Genomic DNA, 20,918 nt, shown 5'->3' on the forward strand with positions numbered 1-20,918 from the left:
AGAGAATTAAAGGTTTGTCAGTTTACAGCCCAGGGAGGAGACGACGCTGAGTGGCCTGAAGGTGTCTATTACGAAGGGAAATGTGCTGGTGGTGTGGAAGAGGTGAACCTCTCCATGACCCTTGGGCGTATGCAGCGACAGCAGATCCAGGAGCTGTGCACTAGCTACGCGCCAACGTTCTCAGCCACCCCAGGACTGACTGAACGGGCATACCACTCCATTGACACAGGTAATGCTCACCCAATTAGGGTCCACCCTTACCGGGTGTCTCCTCAAGCTAAAACTGCTATAGAACGGGAGATCCAGGATATGTTACAGATGGGTGTAATCCGCCCCTCTGAAAGTGCATGGGCATCTCCAGTGGTTCTAGTTCCCAAACCAGATGGGGAAATACGTTTTTGCGTGGACTACCGTAAGCTAAATGCTGTAACTCGCCCAGACAACTATCCAATGCCACGCACTGATGAACTATTAGAGAAACTGGGACGGGCCCAGTTCATCTCTACCTTGGACTTAACCAAGGGGTACTGGCAGGTACCGCTAGATGAATCTGCCAAGGAAAGGTCAGCCTTCATCACACATCTCGGGCTGTATGAATTTAATGTATTCCCTTTCGGGCTGCGAAATGCACCCGCCACTTTCCAAAGACTTGTAGATGGTCTCCTAGCGGGATTAGGAGAATATGCAGTCGCCTACCTTGACGATGTGGCCATATTTTCGGATTCCTGGGCAGACCACCTGGAACATCTACAAAAAGTCCTTGAGCGCATAAGGGAGGCAGGACTAACTGTTAAGGCTAAGAAGTGTCAAATAGGCCTAAACAGAGTGACTTACCTTGGACACCAGGTGGGTCAAGGAACTATCAGCCCCCTACAGGCCAAAGTGGATGCTATCCAAAAGTGGCCTGTCCCAAAGTCAAAGAAACAGGTTCAATCCTTCTTAGGCTTGGCCGGTTATTACAGACGATTTGTACCGCACTACAGCCAAATCGCTGCCCCACTGACAGACCTAACCAAAAAGAAACAGCCAAATGCTGTTCAGTGGACCGGAAAGTGTCAGAAGGCCTTTAACAAGCTTAAAGCGACACTCATGTCTGACCCTGTACTAAGGGCCCCAGACTTTGACAAACCGTTCCTAGTAACCACAGATGCATCCGAGCGTGGTGTGGGAGCAGTTTTAATGCAGAAAGGACCTGATCAAGAATTCCACCCTGTAGTGTTTCTCAGCAAAAAACTGTCTGAGAGGGAAAGCAACTGGTCAGTCACTGAAAAAGAATGTTATGCCATTGTCTACGCTCTGGAAAAGCTACGCCCATATGTTTGGGGACGGCGTTTCCACCTGCAAACCGACCATGCTGCACTAAAGTGGCTTCACACCGTCAAAGAAACTAACAAAAAACTTCTTCGGTGGAGTTTAGCTCTCCAAGATTTTGATTTCGACATCCAACACATCTCAGGAGCTTCTAACAAAGTGGCTGATGCACTCTCCCGTGAAAGTTTCCCAGAATCAACTGGTTAAAATCGTCCTTGAGATGTGGAAAATATTGTTAGTCTTTATGTACTTGGTAGTATATTTAGAGATGCATGTGTCTTATTAACTCTGTTTTCCTAGAGCTCCAGGAAGAAATCCCAGCCAGTGTTTCACCCTAGCTGAGATTTGGGGGGCGTGTCATAAATATAAAGGGAAGGGTAAACCCCTTTGAAATCCCTCCTGGCCAGGGGAAAGCTCCTCTCACCTGTAAAGGGTTAAGAAGCTAAAGGTAACCTCGCTGGCACCTGACCAAAATGACCAATGAGGAGACAAGATACTTTCAAAAGCTGGGAGGAGGGAGAGAAACAAAGGGTCTGTGTCTGTCTGTAGTCGTCTTGGCCGGGGACAGAACAGGAATGGAGTCTTAGAACTTTTAGTAAGTAATCTAGCTAGGTATGTGTTAGATTATGATTTCTTTAAATGGCTGAGGAAAGAATTGTGCTGAATAGAATAACTATTTCTGTCTGTGTATCTTTTTTGTAACTTAAGGTTTTGCCTAGAGGGGTTCTCTATGTTTTTGAATCTAATTACCCTGTAAGATATCTACCATCCTGATTTTACAGGGGGGATTTCTTTATTTCTATTTACTTCTATTTTTTATTAAAAGTCTTCTTGTAAAACACTGAATGCTTTTTCATTGTTCTCAGACCCAAGGGTTTGGGTCTGTGGTCACCTATGCAAATTGGTGGGGCTTTTTATCCAACATTTCCCAGGAAAGGGGGGGTGCAAGTGTTGGGAGGATTGTTCATTGTTCTTAAGATCCAAGGGTCTGGGTCTGTAGTCACCTAGGCAAATTGGTGAGGCTTTTTACCAAACCTTGTCCAGGAAGTGGGGTGCAAGGTTTTGGGAAGTATTTTGGGGGGAAGGACGCGTCCAAACAGCTCTTCCCCAGTAACCAGTATTAGTTTGGTGGTGGTAGCGGCCAGTCCAAGGTGTAATATTTTGTACCTTGGGGAAGTTTTGACCTAAGCTGGTAAAGATAAGCTTAGGAGGTTTTTCATGCAGGTCCCCACATCTGTACCCTAGAGTTCAGAGTGTGGGAGGAACCTTGACAGTTGCTAAGGGAAATAGTGAGACTGTTCATCCTGGTACAGATGACACTTGTATATTTTCCTTTTGTTATATCCAGATGCAGCAATATCTGTTGTTTTTTCCAATGTCTGAAAGAAATGAAGTAAATGGGAACAAACTGGCCTCAGAGTCAGTGCTAACAGGTGGAGGGAAATATCTTGACAAATGAACTGCGTGCCGAGTGCAGATTCTATTTTTGTGTGCATTCACCTTTGCCAATATAGTTTGGAATTTGGGAATTATGTTGAGTCCAATGTTGTTCTTGGGTTTTCAGGTAGCAGCCTTTTTCATCTATAGTTTACCTACAGGATGCAGCTATTCTTCTCTCTGGTTATACTCATGCTGGATGCAAGCTTGTGACTTGCCCTTGGAAACCATATTTGAAGCTGCTTAGAAGTTGAGTCAGTATTTCTAATAGCACTTGTAATTCACCTGAACATTAATTTTCACTGAATTCATAAGCAAAATCCAGTTTGGGGTATAGGTGCACAGAGACCTTTTTTCCCTACCTTTTAAGAAAACTGAGGATATTCACAGACCTGATTCATTAAGATATCGGAGTCACTAATAGCAGTTAGGGTAGAAACTAGATAGTAACTAGATCGGAGGTGGGCAAACTGTGGCCCATGGGACCGTCCTGCCCAGTCCTTGAGCTCCCGGCCTTGGAGGCTAGCCCCTGGCCCCTCCTCTGCAGTACCCCCTCCCCTGCAGCCTCAGCTCGCCATGCCGCCAGCGCTCTGGGCGGCGGGGCTGTGAGCACCTGCTGAGCAGCATGGTGGTGTGGCTGGCTCCAACCAAGCAGCGCGGCTGTCAGTCCTGCTGCTCTGAGCGGCATGGTAAGGGAGCAGGGGGTGGTTGGATGGGGTGGAGGTTCAGGGGGGGCCGGTCAGGGAACGGGGAATAGTGGGGGTTGGATAGGCATGGGTGTCCCGCGCCTGTCAGGGCTCGGGGCAGTCAGGGGACAGGGAGCAGGGGGAGTTGGATCGGGGGGGGGTCCCGGGGGGCAGTTAGGGGCGGGGCTCCCGTTAGGGGGCGGTCAGGGAACAAAGAACTCGGGGGGGGGGGGGTGGATGGGTCAGGAGTTCTGAGGGGGGCAGTCAGGGGGCGGAAAGTGGGAGGGGGCAGGGGCCAGGCTGTTTGGGGGGCACAGCCTTCCCTACCCGGCTCTCCATACAGTTTTGAAACCCCAATGTGGCACTCAGGCCAAAAAGTTTGTCCACCCCTGAACTTAATTATTGTTCATAGACCATTTTAGAAATGAGAAACCTGTTAAGAGCATGATCTTTGGAATAGATTGCAATGATGTATTTTGCAAAACCTCTTAAATATATGCAGATTAGAAGCAAAAGAAAGTTTTTTATTTTTAAAAAAATTCTGAGTTACTATTTAAGATTACCTATATGAAGCATTACATAGAGTACACCGTCTCATAAATCTTTTGCCCGACACTATCCACTTCCTACCAGGAATGGGGTAGTTCTTATTCCCAAAGCATGGTCAGGCATTTCTGCCAGTCAAGAACTTGTAATAACTGTCTCTCATAATTTGTGGAGCTGTAAAGTAATTACATAGTAGTTTATCCATTTCCTCATTTGCTGCCAGATTCCAGTTCCAGTTAACATCTGTGTAAGCAAATAGGTATCCACCACAAATATGTAAAACTTGATATTTAACAAATACACTGGTTACACTGTGACAAATAGTATTGAATGTTTTTGTTAATGTATCCATGAACAATATCAAGTTTCTTTCAAAGGTTTAAAGTCATACTGCTGCATGTCAATAATTAGCAGTTTCATCTTCTGTAAAGTGTATCTTTGAGAGCTTTAAATAAACAACTGTAATTCAGTCCTGGAATAAATAAGTAATTCTGTAGCTACAGTTTAGGAACCATCATTGCCAGTATAAGAGAACACATATGAAGAAGGACCACAGAACACTAAAAAGAAAAGTCTAGAGTAAGAAACATCTATACAAGGTATCAGGAAAGCATCATCTGCCTGTAAATTACCACCAGTACAGGTCATTTGGAGGATATTTCAGAAAATTTTGCCTTAAAGGGGTCTTTTCTTTGCAATTATTATATAAGTCTAAAATATTATGTATTTGTACTCTATTATAATATCAATAATGAATCCTCTCATTTCTGCTTGAAATTTCTTCATTATAATCTTTAGCCAAAAAAGTATTTTGGGAAGCCTGAAATTAGAGAAAGTGTTTAATTTATTAGAGGCTGTAAAGGGGTTTTACTTTTGTAAAGTCTGATTTTTTTTGTAATGCAGTATTGCAAAAATGAGTTGGTTTAGAAACTTAATTTTTTATATATTCAGTAATCCTAGGAGAAATCTAGTGAATAGAGACATTTTTATTAGACGAGTTCAAATCTTGGGCATTGCTATTAACTATAGAAATATGAACATCCAAGAGCTCTTGGCAGAGTTTATAGACCCATTGATCAGTTTTATGGAGTTTACAAGCTCTGCAGACAAACAACAGAATTTGTAAACTGTATAATCAAAATAATTCCAGTATGAAGAGTTTGGAAATCAACAAAGATTGTAAATTCCTTAAGACAAATAGTTGTATGCAGCGGTGTTGTGGTCATGTTAGTTTTAGGATATTAGAGAGACAAGGCAGGTGAGGTGATATCTTTTATTGGACCAACTTCTGTTGGTGAGAGAGACAAGCTTTCAAGCTATACACAGCTTGATTGGTCCCTTAGAATTTGTACTAACTACTTCTGCTAAACTATCTGTGTGTTCTTGTATTTAGCTGTGACACTCTTAGTACCTTTCTCAGACCTGAAGAAGAGTTCTGTGTAGCTCGAAAGCCTCTCTCTCTCTCACCAACAGAAGTCGGTTCAATGAAAGATGTTACCTCACTCACCTTGTCTCTTTAAGTAAATAGTTCAAGTTTAAGGAACTTGGAAACTCTAGAGACACAAACTTCCTCTATTCCACTGTAAACTAAAAAGTCCAATCTACCCTGACCATCCTCACTACAGAGATGAGATATAGCACTGTAATTACTAACCTCCTTGATGTGCAGAACGTTAAATAAAACCAAGTAACCAGCTTGATCTGAATTAGGCAACTAATGACCTTCTCTATTCCTCGGAAAGGACAGAGAGTTGACATGAATACCATGTTATGTTTCATTGTTTAGAATTTCAAAATTTTTAAAAGTAGTTGAAATACCTACCATAGTTGCATGTGTATGTTATATAGATTAATGGTGATGTGTGGCAAGGTTGTTTGCAGAGATGACCCTTGCCTGCTGATAGTGGGGGCGGGGAGCAGAGTAAGGGCAGCCAGCTTCAGCAGTGTTACTGAGCATGCTCAGTGGAAGCTAAGCAGCAAATCTTGGGGGACATGTGACCCTGCATGCTCCCCCATGTGTTGCCTCTGGTTGTTTGGTAACCTTAATTCATAATTTCTTGATTTAAAAAATAGTTTTTTGTTCTACAGTATTTTAGTTAGATTTTCTTCTCCAAGAAGTAAAAGTGTGTATGTGTTTATAAACTATGTGTGCTGTACAGTTACATGAGCCATGTAATGCATTTTATTTATATTATAAACTGCAGAATAATGTGATAAATTTATAAGTCACCTTTGGCTACTTAACCTGTAAACTGTCCTCCAATTCAGATCTACCAGGTCTACTTTCTCTAGTACAGACCTCTGAGCAGATTCAAATAGCCATTGTTGCTGGATTTTTTCTTTGTTTTTTTCTGAAACAACTTGTGAAAAATGTGTCTTCTCTCTCACCTGAATATGGCATGTATCTTCCCCAAAATTACCCTTACCTGAACGACAGGACGGGGGTATTCAGCTGTACAGCGGTGACAGGTTTAGGTCTGCCAGCTTGCAATTCTTTAGGGCTAGTTTTAGGAACTTTTATACTTCTGGGAAGAGAAAATTGCCAGTGGAATCCAGCACTTGTTTTGAGCTATAATTTATTTTTAAAACTGTTATTGCCTTTGAATAAAGGTGTATTTTATCTTCCATCCTATCTTTTCTCCCTTTTAATTTTTTGCCAAACTTAATGATTTCTGACCTTCACTTAGAAAACCACTCATAGCTAGGGTCACTAGAGTTCGCAGTGGCTCCACTGCATGAAGGCAGGGTATACAATTCCTTTACTGATGACAGTAATGTTGGAGTTTTCAGTTACGGAGATTTACTCCTCCAGTCTTAGAAGTCCTTGTTTCAAATAAAGTGCATACATCTGTTTGAGGATCTTGAGGAAATTTTACGCTGTGAATTCTGTTTTGATGATGATACTTGGGCATAAAAATGAGAAGATACACTTTAAAAATTTGCTATTTTACTGTATTTTCAGTGATGTGCACGGTCAAAGTTATTGGATACATGATTTGAAGCACACTAATGCGCATTTAAAAAAAAAAGTCTACATTCATATTCTAAGAAATTGAACAGTGACCAAATCCAAAGGGGAACTGTGTGGTGAGATTTTCTAGTCCAGGGGTCTCCAAACTTTATGAGATGAGAGCCATATTAGATTTTTGAAGGGGCTTTGCAGGCTGAAGCAACTATGAAAGAAATTAAATACATGCAAAATATATGCAAAATCATTAAAAAAATGACACTACTCTACTCTGTGTCAGTGTTGCATTAAATTCTAAATCAGGTATAAAAGTTAATTGATGTAGGTACTGTGAAATCACACAAAATATTTGTCAATACATTAAAAATCATTTCACATTATTTTTTTATTTCTAAAAACTCACACATTTGTATCCTACAAATACACATATTAAAAATAAAGAAATATTTTAGAATTAGTGAGAAGTATGGTACTGATGTTTTTCTGACAAAATTCCATTTAGTTGTGGTTCAAAGTTAGTGTTCCCTATCATCAAAATTGATTGTAAATGTTCATCAGACAAGGTCGATCTGTAGTTGGATTTCACATATTTCGTCATAGAAAATGTTTTTTCACACACATAAGTAGTGCCAAACACTGACATTAATCCACAGACAAAGTTTTTTACATGAGCATATTGATCACTTGGCAGGCATTTATAGAACTACCAGATTTCCTTCCTTATATTTGTCCTTCAACACGTCATTCGATTGCAGGTCAATTCAGGTGTCAGTTTTTCGAGATCGCATTCAAATGGGTTTTGGAAGATCCGTATTCCTTCTGCATTTCACATCAAGGTCACTTCACTCATCTGCAGCCTACCTGTTTGCTTCTCCTTGTACTTGCTCGGGTGCAGCAGCAACTCTCCACTAAGTTGGCTCCCCTTTTGTGTGGGACACTGGTTCCGGGGGGCGCGCACAGCTCAGCTGAGCTACCCCTTCCCCCGCGAGCTGCTGTCGGCAGCCCCCTGCCTGCTTGGCATGCCTACTCAGCTGCAGCCTGTCTGCTTTGTGCTGATGGGTATCTATGCCTGCCTGTTTGCTTCTCCTGCTCGGCTGCAGCAACGACTCTCCCCTAAGTTGGCTCCCCGAGGCACTCATCCCTGCGCACAGCTCAGCTATGCGGCCGCCTCCTGTGAGCTGCTGCCGGTGGCCCCTCCCCCTGCCTGCTCGCATGCCTACTTAGCTGTTTGCCGCCTCTCCCCTGTTGATTGGAGGGCCGGACAAATGGAAGCCCCGGGCTGGGTGCGGCCCGCAGGCCGTAGTTTGGAGACGCCTGTTCTAGTCCGTTGCTCATTGACAGCAGTGATGCCACTGGCCTTAGCAGGGCATTCAGAAGTCTATTATTTCTTTATGTATTCTGAGACAGCCAAAAAAGACTTCCATTTATTCTCAGTGGATGAGACACCATCTCACTGTTGTTGCTGATGAGAGGCTTTTTTTTTATGCCTCTCTGCATCATAGTGTCCTGTCTTTGAGAATACATAGATAAGTAGATGTCTTTTTGCAACAGATAATAGTCATACTTAATCAATGTTAGTTATTATTTTGCTGGAACAAATGATCTAAATTGTGACTAAAATTCTTAAATTCTAGGATTATAAATAATTATTTCTGGCTCAGATTGGCTTGGTAGATTTAATTATAGATAGATTTCTAGAGGGGCAACTTGTTGCAGTCCTGATTCTTTATTGAGAGCTATATATATATGCAACAATGTAGTTTGCAGTAGGATTTATATTTTAATAGCTCAAATGGATCATAATTAGGGCTGTCGATTAGTCGCAGTTAACTCATGCCATTAACTCAAAAAATTAATTACAATTAATCGCACTGTTAAACAATAGAATACCAATTGAAATTTATTAAATATTTTTGGATGTTTTTCTACATTTTCAAATACATTGATTTCTATTACAAACACAGAATACAAAGTATACAGTGCTCACAAATTGATTACAAATATTTACACTGTAAAAATGATAAAAGAAATAGTATTTTTCATTTCACCTCATACAAGTACTGTAGTGCTATCTCTTTATTGTGAAAGTGTAATTTACAAATGTAGATTTTTTTTTGTTACATAACTGCACTCAAAAACAAAACAATGTAAAACTTTAGAGCCTGCAAGTCCACTTAGCCCTACTTCTTGTTCAGCCAATCGCTAAGACTAACAAGTTTGTTTACATTTATGGAAGATACTGCTGCCTGCTTCTTATTTACAATGGCACCTAAAAGTGAGAACAGGCGTTCACATGGCACTTTTGTAGTCAGCGTTGCAAGGTATTTATGTGCCAGATGTGCTAAGCATTCATATGCCCCTTCATGCTTCGGCCACCATTTCAGAAGACATGCTTCCATGCTGATGATGCTCATTTAAAAAAATACTGTGTTAATTAAATTTGTGACTGAACTCCTTGGGGGAGAATTGTATGTCTCTTGTTCTGTTTTAACTGGATTCTGTCATATATTTCATGTTATAGCAGTCTCAGATGATGACTCAGCACATGTTCATTTTAAAAAACACTTTCACAGCAGATTTGACAAAACGCAAAGAAGGTACCAATGTGAGATTTCTAAAATTAGCTACAGCACACTCAACCTAAGGTTTAAGAATCTGAAGTGCCTTCCAAAATCTGATCAGGACGGGGTGTGGAGCATGCTTTCAGAAGTTTTAAAAGAGCAACACTCTGATGAGGAAATTACAGAACCCAAACCACCAAAAAAAAGAAAATCAACTGCTGGTTGCATCTGACTCAGATGATGAAAATGAACATATGTCGGTCCGCTCTGCTTTGGATCGTTATTGAGCAAAACCCATCATCAGCATGGACACATGTCCTGTGGAATGGTGGCTGAAGCATGAAGGGACATACGAATCTTTAGCACATGTGGCATATAAATATCTTGTGATGCCGGCTACAACAGTGCCATGCAAACTCCTGTTCTCACTTTCAGGTGACATTGTAAACAAGAAGCGGGCAATATCTCCGGCAAATTGTAACCAAACTTGTTTGTCTGAGCGATTGGCTGAAGTAGGAGTGAGTGGACTTGTAGGCTCTAAAGTTTTACATTGTTTTACTTTTGAATGCAGTTTTTTTGTAGATTTTTTTCATGTAGTTCTACATTTGTAAGTTCGACTTTCATGATAAAGAGATTTCACTACAGTACCTGTATTAGATGAATTGAAAAATACTATTTCTTTTGTTTTTTACTGTGAAAATATTTGTAATAAAAAATAAATATAAAGTGAACACTGTACACATTGTATTCTGTATTGTAATTGAAATCAATATATTTGAAAATGTAGAAAACATCCACAAGTATTTAAATAAATGGTATTCTATTATTGTTTAAGAGCACGATTAATCATGATTAATTTTTTTAATCGCTTGACAGCCCTCATCGTAATTGAATTGTGCCAAATAATTGATTAAACCATCAAAAGTACTAGAAATAGTCAAAGCTCTATGTTGTGTACGTTATACTTGACCTAACGTATGTGGAACTTTCACCGGTCTAGTTAGTATTATGTTTGTTTGTTTTTTACTTTAAATTCAAATAATTTTGCATTGCCTCCAAATTTTAAATTTAATGTGCTGCAGATTTTTATACTAAAACGAGTAAATGACTGGTAGAATTTGTCAGGGGAAAGCTCAGGATTATAACAGCTGAGTAGAGAACAGTTGGCCCCAAGGAGATGTGCGAGGTGGCTTTGATTTTTTTATTTCTGGGAAGCAGTTGAGGAAAATGGTATTGGAGAAGGGATGCATCTTCTCTTTCTCTACTACTTTTGAGCAGAGGCAGGCGATTTAAAATTTTGAGGGGAGGAGCTGAGTTTCCATTTCTTAACTTCTTGAATTTTGGAAGTAAAGAAACAGCAAATCTGGAGACCAACATGATATAGAGTGCACACATGAAGTAGGATATCAAAATTAAGATGGAGAAAGGTAAAATACCATTATTTTTTTCCCCTCTCTCTTTTCTCTTCTTGTGGTGTCTCTCAATATCCTTCTCTTTTGTTCTTTCTTGTTGTTTCTTCTTTTCACTGCTTTAGCTGACAGCTGAACAGAAATGGACTAACACTGTGCTTCTGCACATAAGTGCTTCCATCAGTTCTACTGAGCCCTTAATTTAAAGGTGCTTCCATGCCAAAGCATGTCCCTACTATAAAATCATAGAATCGTAGGACTGGAGGGGACTTTGAGAGGTCATCTAGTCCAGTCCCCTGCACTCACGGCAGGACTAAATATTATTCTATGTCAGGGATGGTCTAGATGAATATAAACAAATAACACAAGTATGGAGGGACAAAATTAGAAAGGCCAAGGCACAAAACAAGATTAAACTAGCTAGAGACATAAATGGTAACAAGAAAACATTCTATAAATATATTAGAAGCAAGAGGAAGACCAAGGACAGGGTAGGCCCGTTACTTAATGAGGGGGAGAAAACAGTAACAGAAAATGTGGAAATGGCAGAAGTGCTAGATGACTATGATTCATTTATATCTGTCCATTCTTGCAGATACAAGCTGGAGCAAACAGGAAAATAAGCAGCTTGATTAAAGTGTATTCTGTATTTGTTGATCAACAATTAATTTCCCCCAGTCATGTTTTGCCATAAATATATTTCTGACCTTTGGATCCAAAATTGTGAAACGGCTTTAAAAGCGTGGAACCAGTAGAGCTTTCTAATGTACAAAAGCTAGCTAGTAAAATTAGGTTTCATGCTGCTACATTCCCAATACAGTACCAGTGTCTCACTTTGAATAATATTTTGCTGACACATCTGAAGCTGGTCAAACCTTAATTAATGTGGTACAGCAGTATTTTCACATAGCTGTCATTCCAATTATTTATTTGTTTGTTTCTAGATTGCGCATTCCCAAGGAACTGTTACTCAAACACTAATGGATGGGACAGCACAAAGAATACAAATTGTCCCAGCGGATTCAGGTCTCTCTTTACCACAACGCATACAAGTATGTTTAAACTAAAATATTTTGAAAGAATCTGTGAACTACTTTACTCTGCCTGTTTTTGTGCACCCTTCCTTTTATGAACGCTTAATAATCTTTTCTAAAATGTGAAAATTTTACCTTGGAGGCAGAGACTCCTCCTTTGTCTAGTGGAGCTGTAGGACAATAGGGATGGGGCTTCACATTGTTTCTTGCTTTCTGAGATGAAGACCTGCATAAGAAGCTTACACAATCAATCAAATCAAGCTTACACAGTGCCTTGTGTGTCACTCATAGTCTCCTTCAGCCAGTAACTGAAATGATATGGTTGGAGTCAAAGCTGGCTACGAGGTCTATTCTGTGTTTTAAAAAAAAGAAAAAAAGATACCCAGTTTCTACTCCAAGAGTTTACCTGTTGAACACCAAAGAGGTGGTTCAGGCTGTTACAAGGCATAATGTAGTAACACTGTTAAAAGGCTGAGTTATTTTTACATTTGGTAATTCAGCATATACGTTTGAAAGGCTTTGTGGTGTATCTTTGGAAAATACTTGTAGATCATAGCAAGAAATATATTTTTCTTTATATTATCAGTACACCATGAAAATGTGTTGTTGGCCCACTTGTTAAAGCATATTGGTAGGGAATTTTTTTGTTGGTTACACTGAGAAAAATCCCCCACCCCAGTAGAATACCTGATAGTGTGTCCATATGACATGGTCCCCCCCCCCGCCAGAATTGAGGCTCCATTCAGGGTTAGCAGGCCACGCTCACCGGCTGCTGCTGGGGCAGTCTCCCCCCACCCCAGCAGCAGGAGTTTTGGCGGGGGCCTTCAGGGCTAGGGATTGGGGTGAGGGGCGGTGCTTACCTGAGTGGGAGGCTCCCCTCCCTCAGCTCCTAGTTGCACGTGCTGCCTCTGCTGGCAGGCACCACCCCCGCAGCTTCCACTGGCTGCGGTTCCCAGCCAATGGGAGCTGCAGAACCGGGGCTTGGGGCAGAGCAGAGGCTGCACGTGTTGCTCAGGAGCCAGGTAGGGAGCCTGCCCCAGCCTCATCAGCCCACCCCCCCTCCCCTCCCCGAGCACCCATGGCGCTCACCCCAGCTGTGTCCCTCCCAGCACCTGTGGTGCCCCCCGAGCCACCCCTCCCCTCCCCCCAAGTTTTAGTCAGGGGTGTATAGTAAAAGTCATGGACAGGTCATGGGCTGTGAAGTTTTGTTTACTGCCCGTGACCTGTCTTTGATGTTTACTAAAAATACCCATGAGTAAAACGTAGCCTTAACTAGAGAGGACCGGAGAGCCACACTTTGTAGGAATGACTTATGCCTCCAATAAATCAGTCAGCCCGTAGAAGCTTGGTTGCGTGTCATGTTGGGGGCTTGCCGGGGTTGGCGGGGGGAGAGAAGGGTTGTGTTTAAAAAAGTTAAGTATTTTCTGGAACCTTCAAATTATATAGTAGCTATCTAGTGTAGCTGGGTGATGTTCTTTTTCTGTCTCCGTCACCGCTTCCTTTCTCTGGTTTGTCACTCTCACTTGTTGCATCTTATCTCTAATTAGACTGTAAACTCTTTGGAGCAAGGACTGTCTCTGCTATATGTTTGTAAAGTACCTAGCACACTGGAGTCTCTAGGCATTACAGCAGTATAAACAATAATCAGTAATAAATAATTGGAGCTGGTTGAAAGTAGTTTTTTTCCATTGAGAAATGAAGTTTTGTTGAAATTGTCATGTTCTGCAGGAAAGTGTCAAATTTTGATAAAATCAACAGGCAAAAGTTCAAATGTTTTGTTTTGACTTTTTCGGTTTGATTTGTTTTGGTTTTACTTTTATATTATATATATTTTATATGAAATAATTTAATACAATATAAAAATCTAAATAATGTTTTTACACCCTGGAAACACTATGGAAATGAAATGTTTTGATTGTCCCAAACTGAAATATTTCAAAATTTTCATTTTGTGAGAAACTTCAGAAATTTTTTTTTTAATTGTCAGAATTTCCTGTGGTTCCCAACCAGCTCTGTAAATATTATGTCAAAATAAAATAAATTGTATTGAAATAATCCTTTACATTTGAACACATTATTTCCTAAAACAGGCACATTGAATGACTTATGTATGTCGCTAGTTTTTTCATAGGGCAGTTTCACAGATAGGTTAAATTACTGTCCAAATGGAATCCAAGGTCTCCAAAGAGAAAATATTGTTAAAAAGCAGCTTGAGGATATAAAAAGCAGCCAAGAGAAATTTAGCCTGGAATACCAGAGATGTGTAAATTAAACATTACATGAGAAAACGTATATTTTAAACATAAAACAATGAATAATTTCTATATTTAATCAAATAAATACAATGGCAAAGTTCAGTTTCAAATAATTAAGAAATATGTTGTTATTGAACTCTAACAAATTAACATTAGAGGACTAGTGTGTTAAGGCTTTATTCTGGTTACTAGATGTTCAGGTCATGATACTGCATATTGTTCTGCCAGGATGGTCCCCTGCACTGAAGCAGAGCCTCATTGATTTCACTCGAGTTCTATGCAGTTGCAAGGATCCCACATAGAATAAGTTGTGGGAATGGCACTTTTCATTATTAAAATTGTCCTTTTGTATAATGCATTTTTCATTTCAAGGAGTAGGGTTTGCGGAGGGGAGCTTTTTTGTAGACTTAGTGTTCTTGTGTAGACATTAAAGTAAGATATGGTAGAACTCTATTAAAGTACTGATCATGCAGTGAGATCTGTCTGGGAGCCCTATTGAAGAATTGGGGCCATATTCACAATAAAAAGTAATTTGTGAGTTAGCAAGTTGGTAACAAAAATAGAGGAAAAAAGCAAACATGCATCATAAAATGCACTTCTGTTCGTTTATTTGTCAACTGTAATTCTTTATGATGATGCTTTTATAGGATACTAATAAATGTACTTAGTAGTGTAAAGTGCCTGCCACACTTTTGCGCACTGCAGAAATAATGCTGTAGTATATTTTACAACAATAATAAAATCCTAGCAATATTAAGGCAGCTTTTGTAAATTTTAAGTTGTTTATTACTGTGTAAGAATTGAGGAACATTGCAGATTTTGATAACAAAATGAAAACTTCCCCATTACCTACCACACCCCTTACGCCACCAGACACACTTGCACCTATTAAAAGTATGGAAATAAACTATGAAGGTAAGGTAGGTAAATATTCAAATACACTCAATCTCTTAAATTAACATGATATACATATTTGAAAAACAACGTTAATCCTGCCCAGATTTGCAAATTAGTGTTTTGAATTTAGTGGGTTGTTGAATTAGCTTTTTCTTTAGAATTCAGTGGTATTTTACTGTATCTAAAGTTTTAAAGGTTTACAGTCAAGCTGTATTTAGCTAGCTGTGTCTATGCATAGCCTTCATGTACAAGGCTATAGATCAGGGAGCCCATGTTGTTCTTCTCTACTCCTGTGCACTCTGCTCAATATTACATGGCACAGGTGGATGTCCCCCAGCATCACATAGCCTTGTGGAGAGTGAAAAATGGGGATGTTTAAAAGTGTAAAATTTGTATTTATATATATAAAATGAAGAAAGGGTATTACCAAGTTTGTCAGAAGATGATAAACTATGCAGTTTAGCTAAGGGCAAGTCAGTGAGGCTGTACTACAGTCTTTATTTAAAAATAGGAAAGAAATGTCGTAATGATGCTGTTGATCTGTTCTTGATTGTCAAATGAAGAATAAAGCAAAAGAAGTTGTTTTTGTTTGTCAAACAAAGAAAAAAAGGTGGCAAAGAGAAGGGTTAGTGTTCTGTTCTCCTGCTTCAGTTTAATTTTTCTGTTTGTGGTTGTAAAAGTATTAAACTAATATATTCAATTGAAATAAAATAGTTCCTTGCCCTTATTATTCTAAATTAATAAAGTCAGCACTGAAGTGTACAACCTGGGATTAGGCAATGAAGATAACTCATTAAGGACCTAAACCTATGAGGTGCTGAGTATCACTTTGTGGCATGCTGTGTTCTCAGCTCCCATTGAATTAGGAGGGAGCTCAGCACTTCAGAGAACTAGGGATTGAGCCTCAACATTTATATCCATATTTTGAACACTTCATAATTCATAGCTGTTAGGATCTGAGGTTTTTGTTTGGCCCTCTGTAAAAATATGGGCCACTTGCAAAATTTGAATGTGTATTCAGGTTCAGAGTTCAAACACTGTTACAGTTTGGGGTTTTTTAGATTCAGGGTTTTTGCTTGAATTTACCTCATTAAGAGGCCCAGTCCTGCAACCACAGAAGTCAAAGGCAAAACTCCCATTGACTATGATGGTGCAAGAAGGGGTGCTAAAAAAACATGATCTTGAAAGACCATAACAATTTGAGATAAATGTATTATCAGATTGTCACAGATCAGCAGACGGGCCAGAAGATTCAGATTGTTACTGCACTTGATCAGAGCACAGCAGGCAAGCAGTTCATCTTAACAAATCATGATGGCTCTACCCCAAGCAAGGTGATCCTTGCCAGACAAGATTCCACTCCAGGAAAGGTTTTCCTAACAACTCCAGATGCTGCAGGTGTCAACCAACTGTTTTTTGCATCCCCCGATTTATCTGCACAACACATCCAGGTAGAGGATCCACTTTATTTCATAATATTAATTCAGATGGGATAGAAAGAGATGTTTTTCTTTCCAAATATTTTCTGTGCTGGTTCTATATTTTCAGTATTCTTGCTGTTTACATTTCCCTGATAGCAAGACTTGGAGTTGTTGTTTAGAAACATTGAAGAAAATGATTTGTTCCTTGAAAGTTATTATTTTTGAATTTGTATTTCATGAGCCAGGATATAAAAAAATATAAATGCGTAGTTTTATTTGTAATGTTCAAGCCAGAACCTTCTTGTCACAACTCTTGGGATAGCCTTTTTGTATTTCTGCCTCATTGACTCTCCATCTGTTTTAAAATATCATTTGAATACCATTTTCTCCCTTGCCTTTACTACTTAATATTTCATTCCTCTTGCTTCCATTTTTATTTGCCATTGTAACTATTTTTTAACTGAGTAAATAATTGTTAACTTAGACAACATGTAGACAAAGGAGGTGGGAAGGGTAGGAGAGAGTGTTACTGAGATTATGTGGTGAACTTCAGCATGTGTTTTGTTGTGTCATTTTTTGTATTTTTTTTTAAAGTAAACCTCAGCAAGGGTAAGTGTCAGTTAGATAAGGTTTAAAGTGATTCCAGCATGAAACAGTTTGAGAAGGGATTTCAGTGGCATAGCTACAGTGGTGTAAGTGGTGCAGTCACAGCCAGACCCACGAGGTTATGGGGGTTCAACCAGACAAGTGATGCTCCCACACTTCAGCTGATGCACAGGTTTGCAATGCCACTCACTCAAATTTGGCTACGCCAACCTTCCATCTGATGGAAGGGCAACAAGGCCAAATCTGATTAGCGTTGCAGTGTAATACATGGGGATGCAGCGCGACTCAGGTTTGGTCTGGCCGCCCCTCCTTCATGACAAAGGAGTGGCCAGGCCACATTTGAGTGGCGCTGCTACCCTGTGTACCAGGTCGTAATGTCACTCATTGCTCAAATTTGGCCTGTGCCATGTGAATGCAGGGTGGGCAATGGGAGCCAGCAGAGCTAATGGGCGGCTAGGATCGGGAGTAGCCTGGGATGGAAACAGAGCACAGAGCTGGGGGTGCGCGGTGGGTGCTGGTGAGTGGCCAGGAAGGTCACTGGGGTGAGGGGCTGGGGGGGCTTTGGGTGAGTGGGGAGTGTAAAGGGGCTGCAGGGGGAAGGGTTGGGGGTGAGTGGGGATGTTGGTGGTAGTAGGTTGAGTTGTGGGAGGCACTAGAGTAGGTTGAGGGTAAGAAAAATTTCCGATTTTAGAATCTGGAAGGGGGCCCCATTACTATTCTTGCACCAGGGCCTTGCTTTGTTATACCACAGTGGGATTGAAAGGATAAGAAGGTGGAGGAATGTCAGACTGGATTAGGGAACATGATCTAGTTGTATGGGTAGTATGGAAAGGGGACATAAAGATGGGATCTAATTGTGTAGCTTATACAGACCAAAAGAATTGGGGAGGCAGTGGAAAGAATATTTTATAATTTTAATGCTTTCACAAGCAAACATGTAAGGCCTATGGAGTATATGCATTTCTCTGTCATTTTCTGTTAGGGCTGGTCTACACTGTACATTGATGCCCACTAGAATTTATACCCCAGTTGGTATGCACTAGTGTGTCACACACTGACTGACCCATGTGGACCCTGCTGGCACACATTAGAAGTTCCCTAGTGTGAGCTGATGTAGTTCTGTTTCAAATAATACTGCATTCGTGCATGCTATGGAATTTTTAGTGCATACCAGTAGGGTCCATGTGCGCCAATTACTGTGCGACAAGCTGTGCACAGTATAATTTACATCCCAGCTGGTGCATACTAATGCATCATATAGACAAGCCCTTAGTGAAATGTGCAGTAACTACCTTTTAATGGGAAGCTAGCTTTTAATTTTCCATTCACTGGACATGGGGCTTTCATTTAATTCTAGATACTCGTCATGTTCTCTCATGTCTTTTCTAACTGCTCCTCCCATTTGCAGTTTTGCACAGTCGTTATTTTACACCTTCATTTGAAGCAGGCTTCCATTTCCTGTGCGCACGCACACTGTTCCTCTTTCAAATCCTTCCTTTAAATCCACATATTGTGGAACGCCTTCCTTGATTAATTGTTTCATCAGTAGTGGCTCTGCATCTTCTTGAATGGCAACTCTTGTTCTGAGTGTCATGTTTGTCCAAGGAAAATTTTCAGCTCTTTTGAGCAGGGACTTTCCCTCCTCTTGGGCCAAATTCTGGAGTCCTTTCGTAATCAAAACTCTTTATGACATCAGTGCAGATTTTGTCTACAGAAGGACTTAAGGAATTTCTTTTATGTTATGTATAATTTCATGCACAATTATAGCACTAAATAATAATAACAGATGAGGTGAAATGAGAAATTAATAAACCAGTGATGTTTTGTCATTGAGCCAACTTTTTCTTTAAGAATGTTGATGTTAAATTAAAAGAAACTTCAGTGATGTGTAATAGCAGTAAAAGATTAGAGGTAATATCTTAGATGCTGTTGCTAAATAAACATTTACTTATGGGGAGTCTGAGAGGAAGAGAATTTTCAAAGCACTTTTTAGAAATTCTTGTAACATTTTCATTATTTCTCTTCATAGAATAGGACTATCACCTTCCTCAGTAGAGGTTTTCTTAATTATATTTATCTTCAGAGCCCCTGTTTTGATTATGTGAAGCAGGACTAAAAGAATCAACATTCTTATCAGGAAATGGGAAGTTTCAAAAGTGCTTCTAATTTCCAATGCTTTTAATGGGAATATCAATTCTTTCATTCCTGCTTTGCATTGTGAGATTGTTAAAATGATTCCTAGTTGTGCAATCATATTGTCCTTTTTAATTGCAAGCAGTGCTTTATTATTATTTATAACTTTTACAATATCTCAGCGCGAAAGATCTTTTAAAGAAGAAATAGAAAGGTATGATTCCTACCCTGAAGTGTTATTGCTATGAGTCTAATTTTAGACGTGATATAGTGAATGAGGGTAACAAATATCAGATGGGGTTGGGGTGAAGCAAGACAAGTTACAGTAATAACATCACAGTTACTCAGTTTAGAGGCATTAGTGCCTCTTGGTAATGAGTAATTCAACTAAATATATTGTGTTTTCAAAATACTTAATCATTGGTTCACTCTTGTGAGCATAGTGAAAGAAAAGAATGCTAAGGAAAGATTGGAATGCCTGTATGACCAGAAGGCTTGACAAATGTAGTTTTCAAAAATATAAGTGCTTTCTTCAAAAATCTTCTCTGGGTAAGATTTGTTTTAATACTTTTAAAAAAGATTTTGATAGTTAAGTTTAGGACCCATCCTGAATAGGGATCTGCATTGGTGCAGCAGGCAATAACACGCAGTCAACTCTTCGGGCCATAAATGGTAATTGAGGGGACATGGTGCTTCACAGGATTGGGCCCTTAGTTTAGAGAGAGGCATTTTAAGGGAGGGATTGGCTTTTATTTTTCATATTTTTAGGGTAGAGAGAGAAAAGTGAAATAATTTTGTACTTTCTTCCAGATTTTAACTGACAACACTTCCACTGAACAGACCCTAAATAAAGTATTTGATCTCTGTGTCGTATGTGGAGACAAAGCATCAGGTAAATTCTTCAGCAGGACCACTTTTTAAAAGCAGTTTCAAGCTATTCATTCTTCAGAAACAACGTAATTTTTTAAATACACACTTTTTTCACTGGTTAGTTACTTTTAAATAAAAAGTGGATACAATATAAAGACATACCTAATGTAGTTGGACTGTGTGTAGATGGGATTTATTAATTTTAGCTTTAATAATTTGCATTTGTTTAAACAGTCCACTTAAAGCAATTTTCATATGTAGTTTAAGCCTATCCAGGTCAGTATTATATTTTTATACAACTACAGACACTGACCAATCAAATTACTTGATTGGCTGCAAATGCATTCTTAATTGACTGGCCATTCTGGCATTTTTGTAAAAGAAATGTTGTACAGTGGACTTGTCCATTGTTACTTTTAAGTGAATTTTTATTATTATTCATTTTAAACTTAAGATATTTGTGAAAAACCGTGCTAGCTGTTTATAATACAAAACAGACGCAATCAGGGAAGATCATAAAAATGTATTATAAAGTGCTCTTATGAGTTTTTTGTGCTAAGCAGTTTGAGTCATCATTTTTGGAATTGCCCAAACGCTAAGGACACTTTATAATTCCACTAAGGTAGGGTGTGTGGGGGGCGGGGTGTGTATGTGTGTGGGTGTTATCAAAATGGAATGTTAAGATAAAAGGGGAAAAGCCAAAAAAATGCCCTTTGAAACAGTATTAGGGGACTGAAGAGATGGAAGGGGGTAATGAAAGTAGGGAACCAAATGCCAAGTGTGC

At 39.6% G+C, this 20,918-nt stretch overlaps 1 protein-coding gene across 11 annotated transcripts in view; it reads left to right on the forward strand.

Annotated features, from left to right (window-relative positions):
* NR2C1 (nuclear receptor subfamily 2 group C member 1) overlaps positions 1-20,918 on the forward strand; it is a 114,490-nt gene that overhangs the window by 42,028 nt on the left and 51,544 nt on the right. For all 11 annotated transcript variants that reach the window (XM_073327520.2, XM_073327519.2, XM_073327516.2 and 8 more), the window contains 3 exons: positions 11,863-11,970; positions 16,325-16,555; positions 20,075-20,156. In XM_073327520.2, coding sequence (XP_073183621.1) covers positions 11,863-11,970; positions 16,325-16,555; positions 20,075-20,156 — 421 coding nt within the window. The remainder of the gene's footprint in view (positions 1-11,862; positions 11,971-16,324; positions 16,556-20,074; positions 20,157-20,918) is intronic.

Source organism: Lepidochelys kempii, chromosome 1, assembly GCF_965140285.1.
Source record: "Lepidochelys kempii isolate rLepKem1 chromosome 1, rLepKem1.hap1, whole genome shotgun sequence".
Classification (NCBI taxonomy): Eukaryota; Metazoa; Chordata; order Testudines; family Cheloniidae; genus Lepidochelys; species Lepidochelys kempii.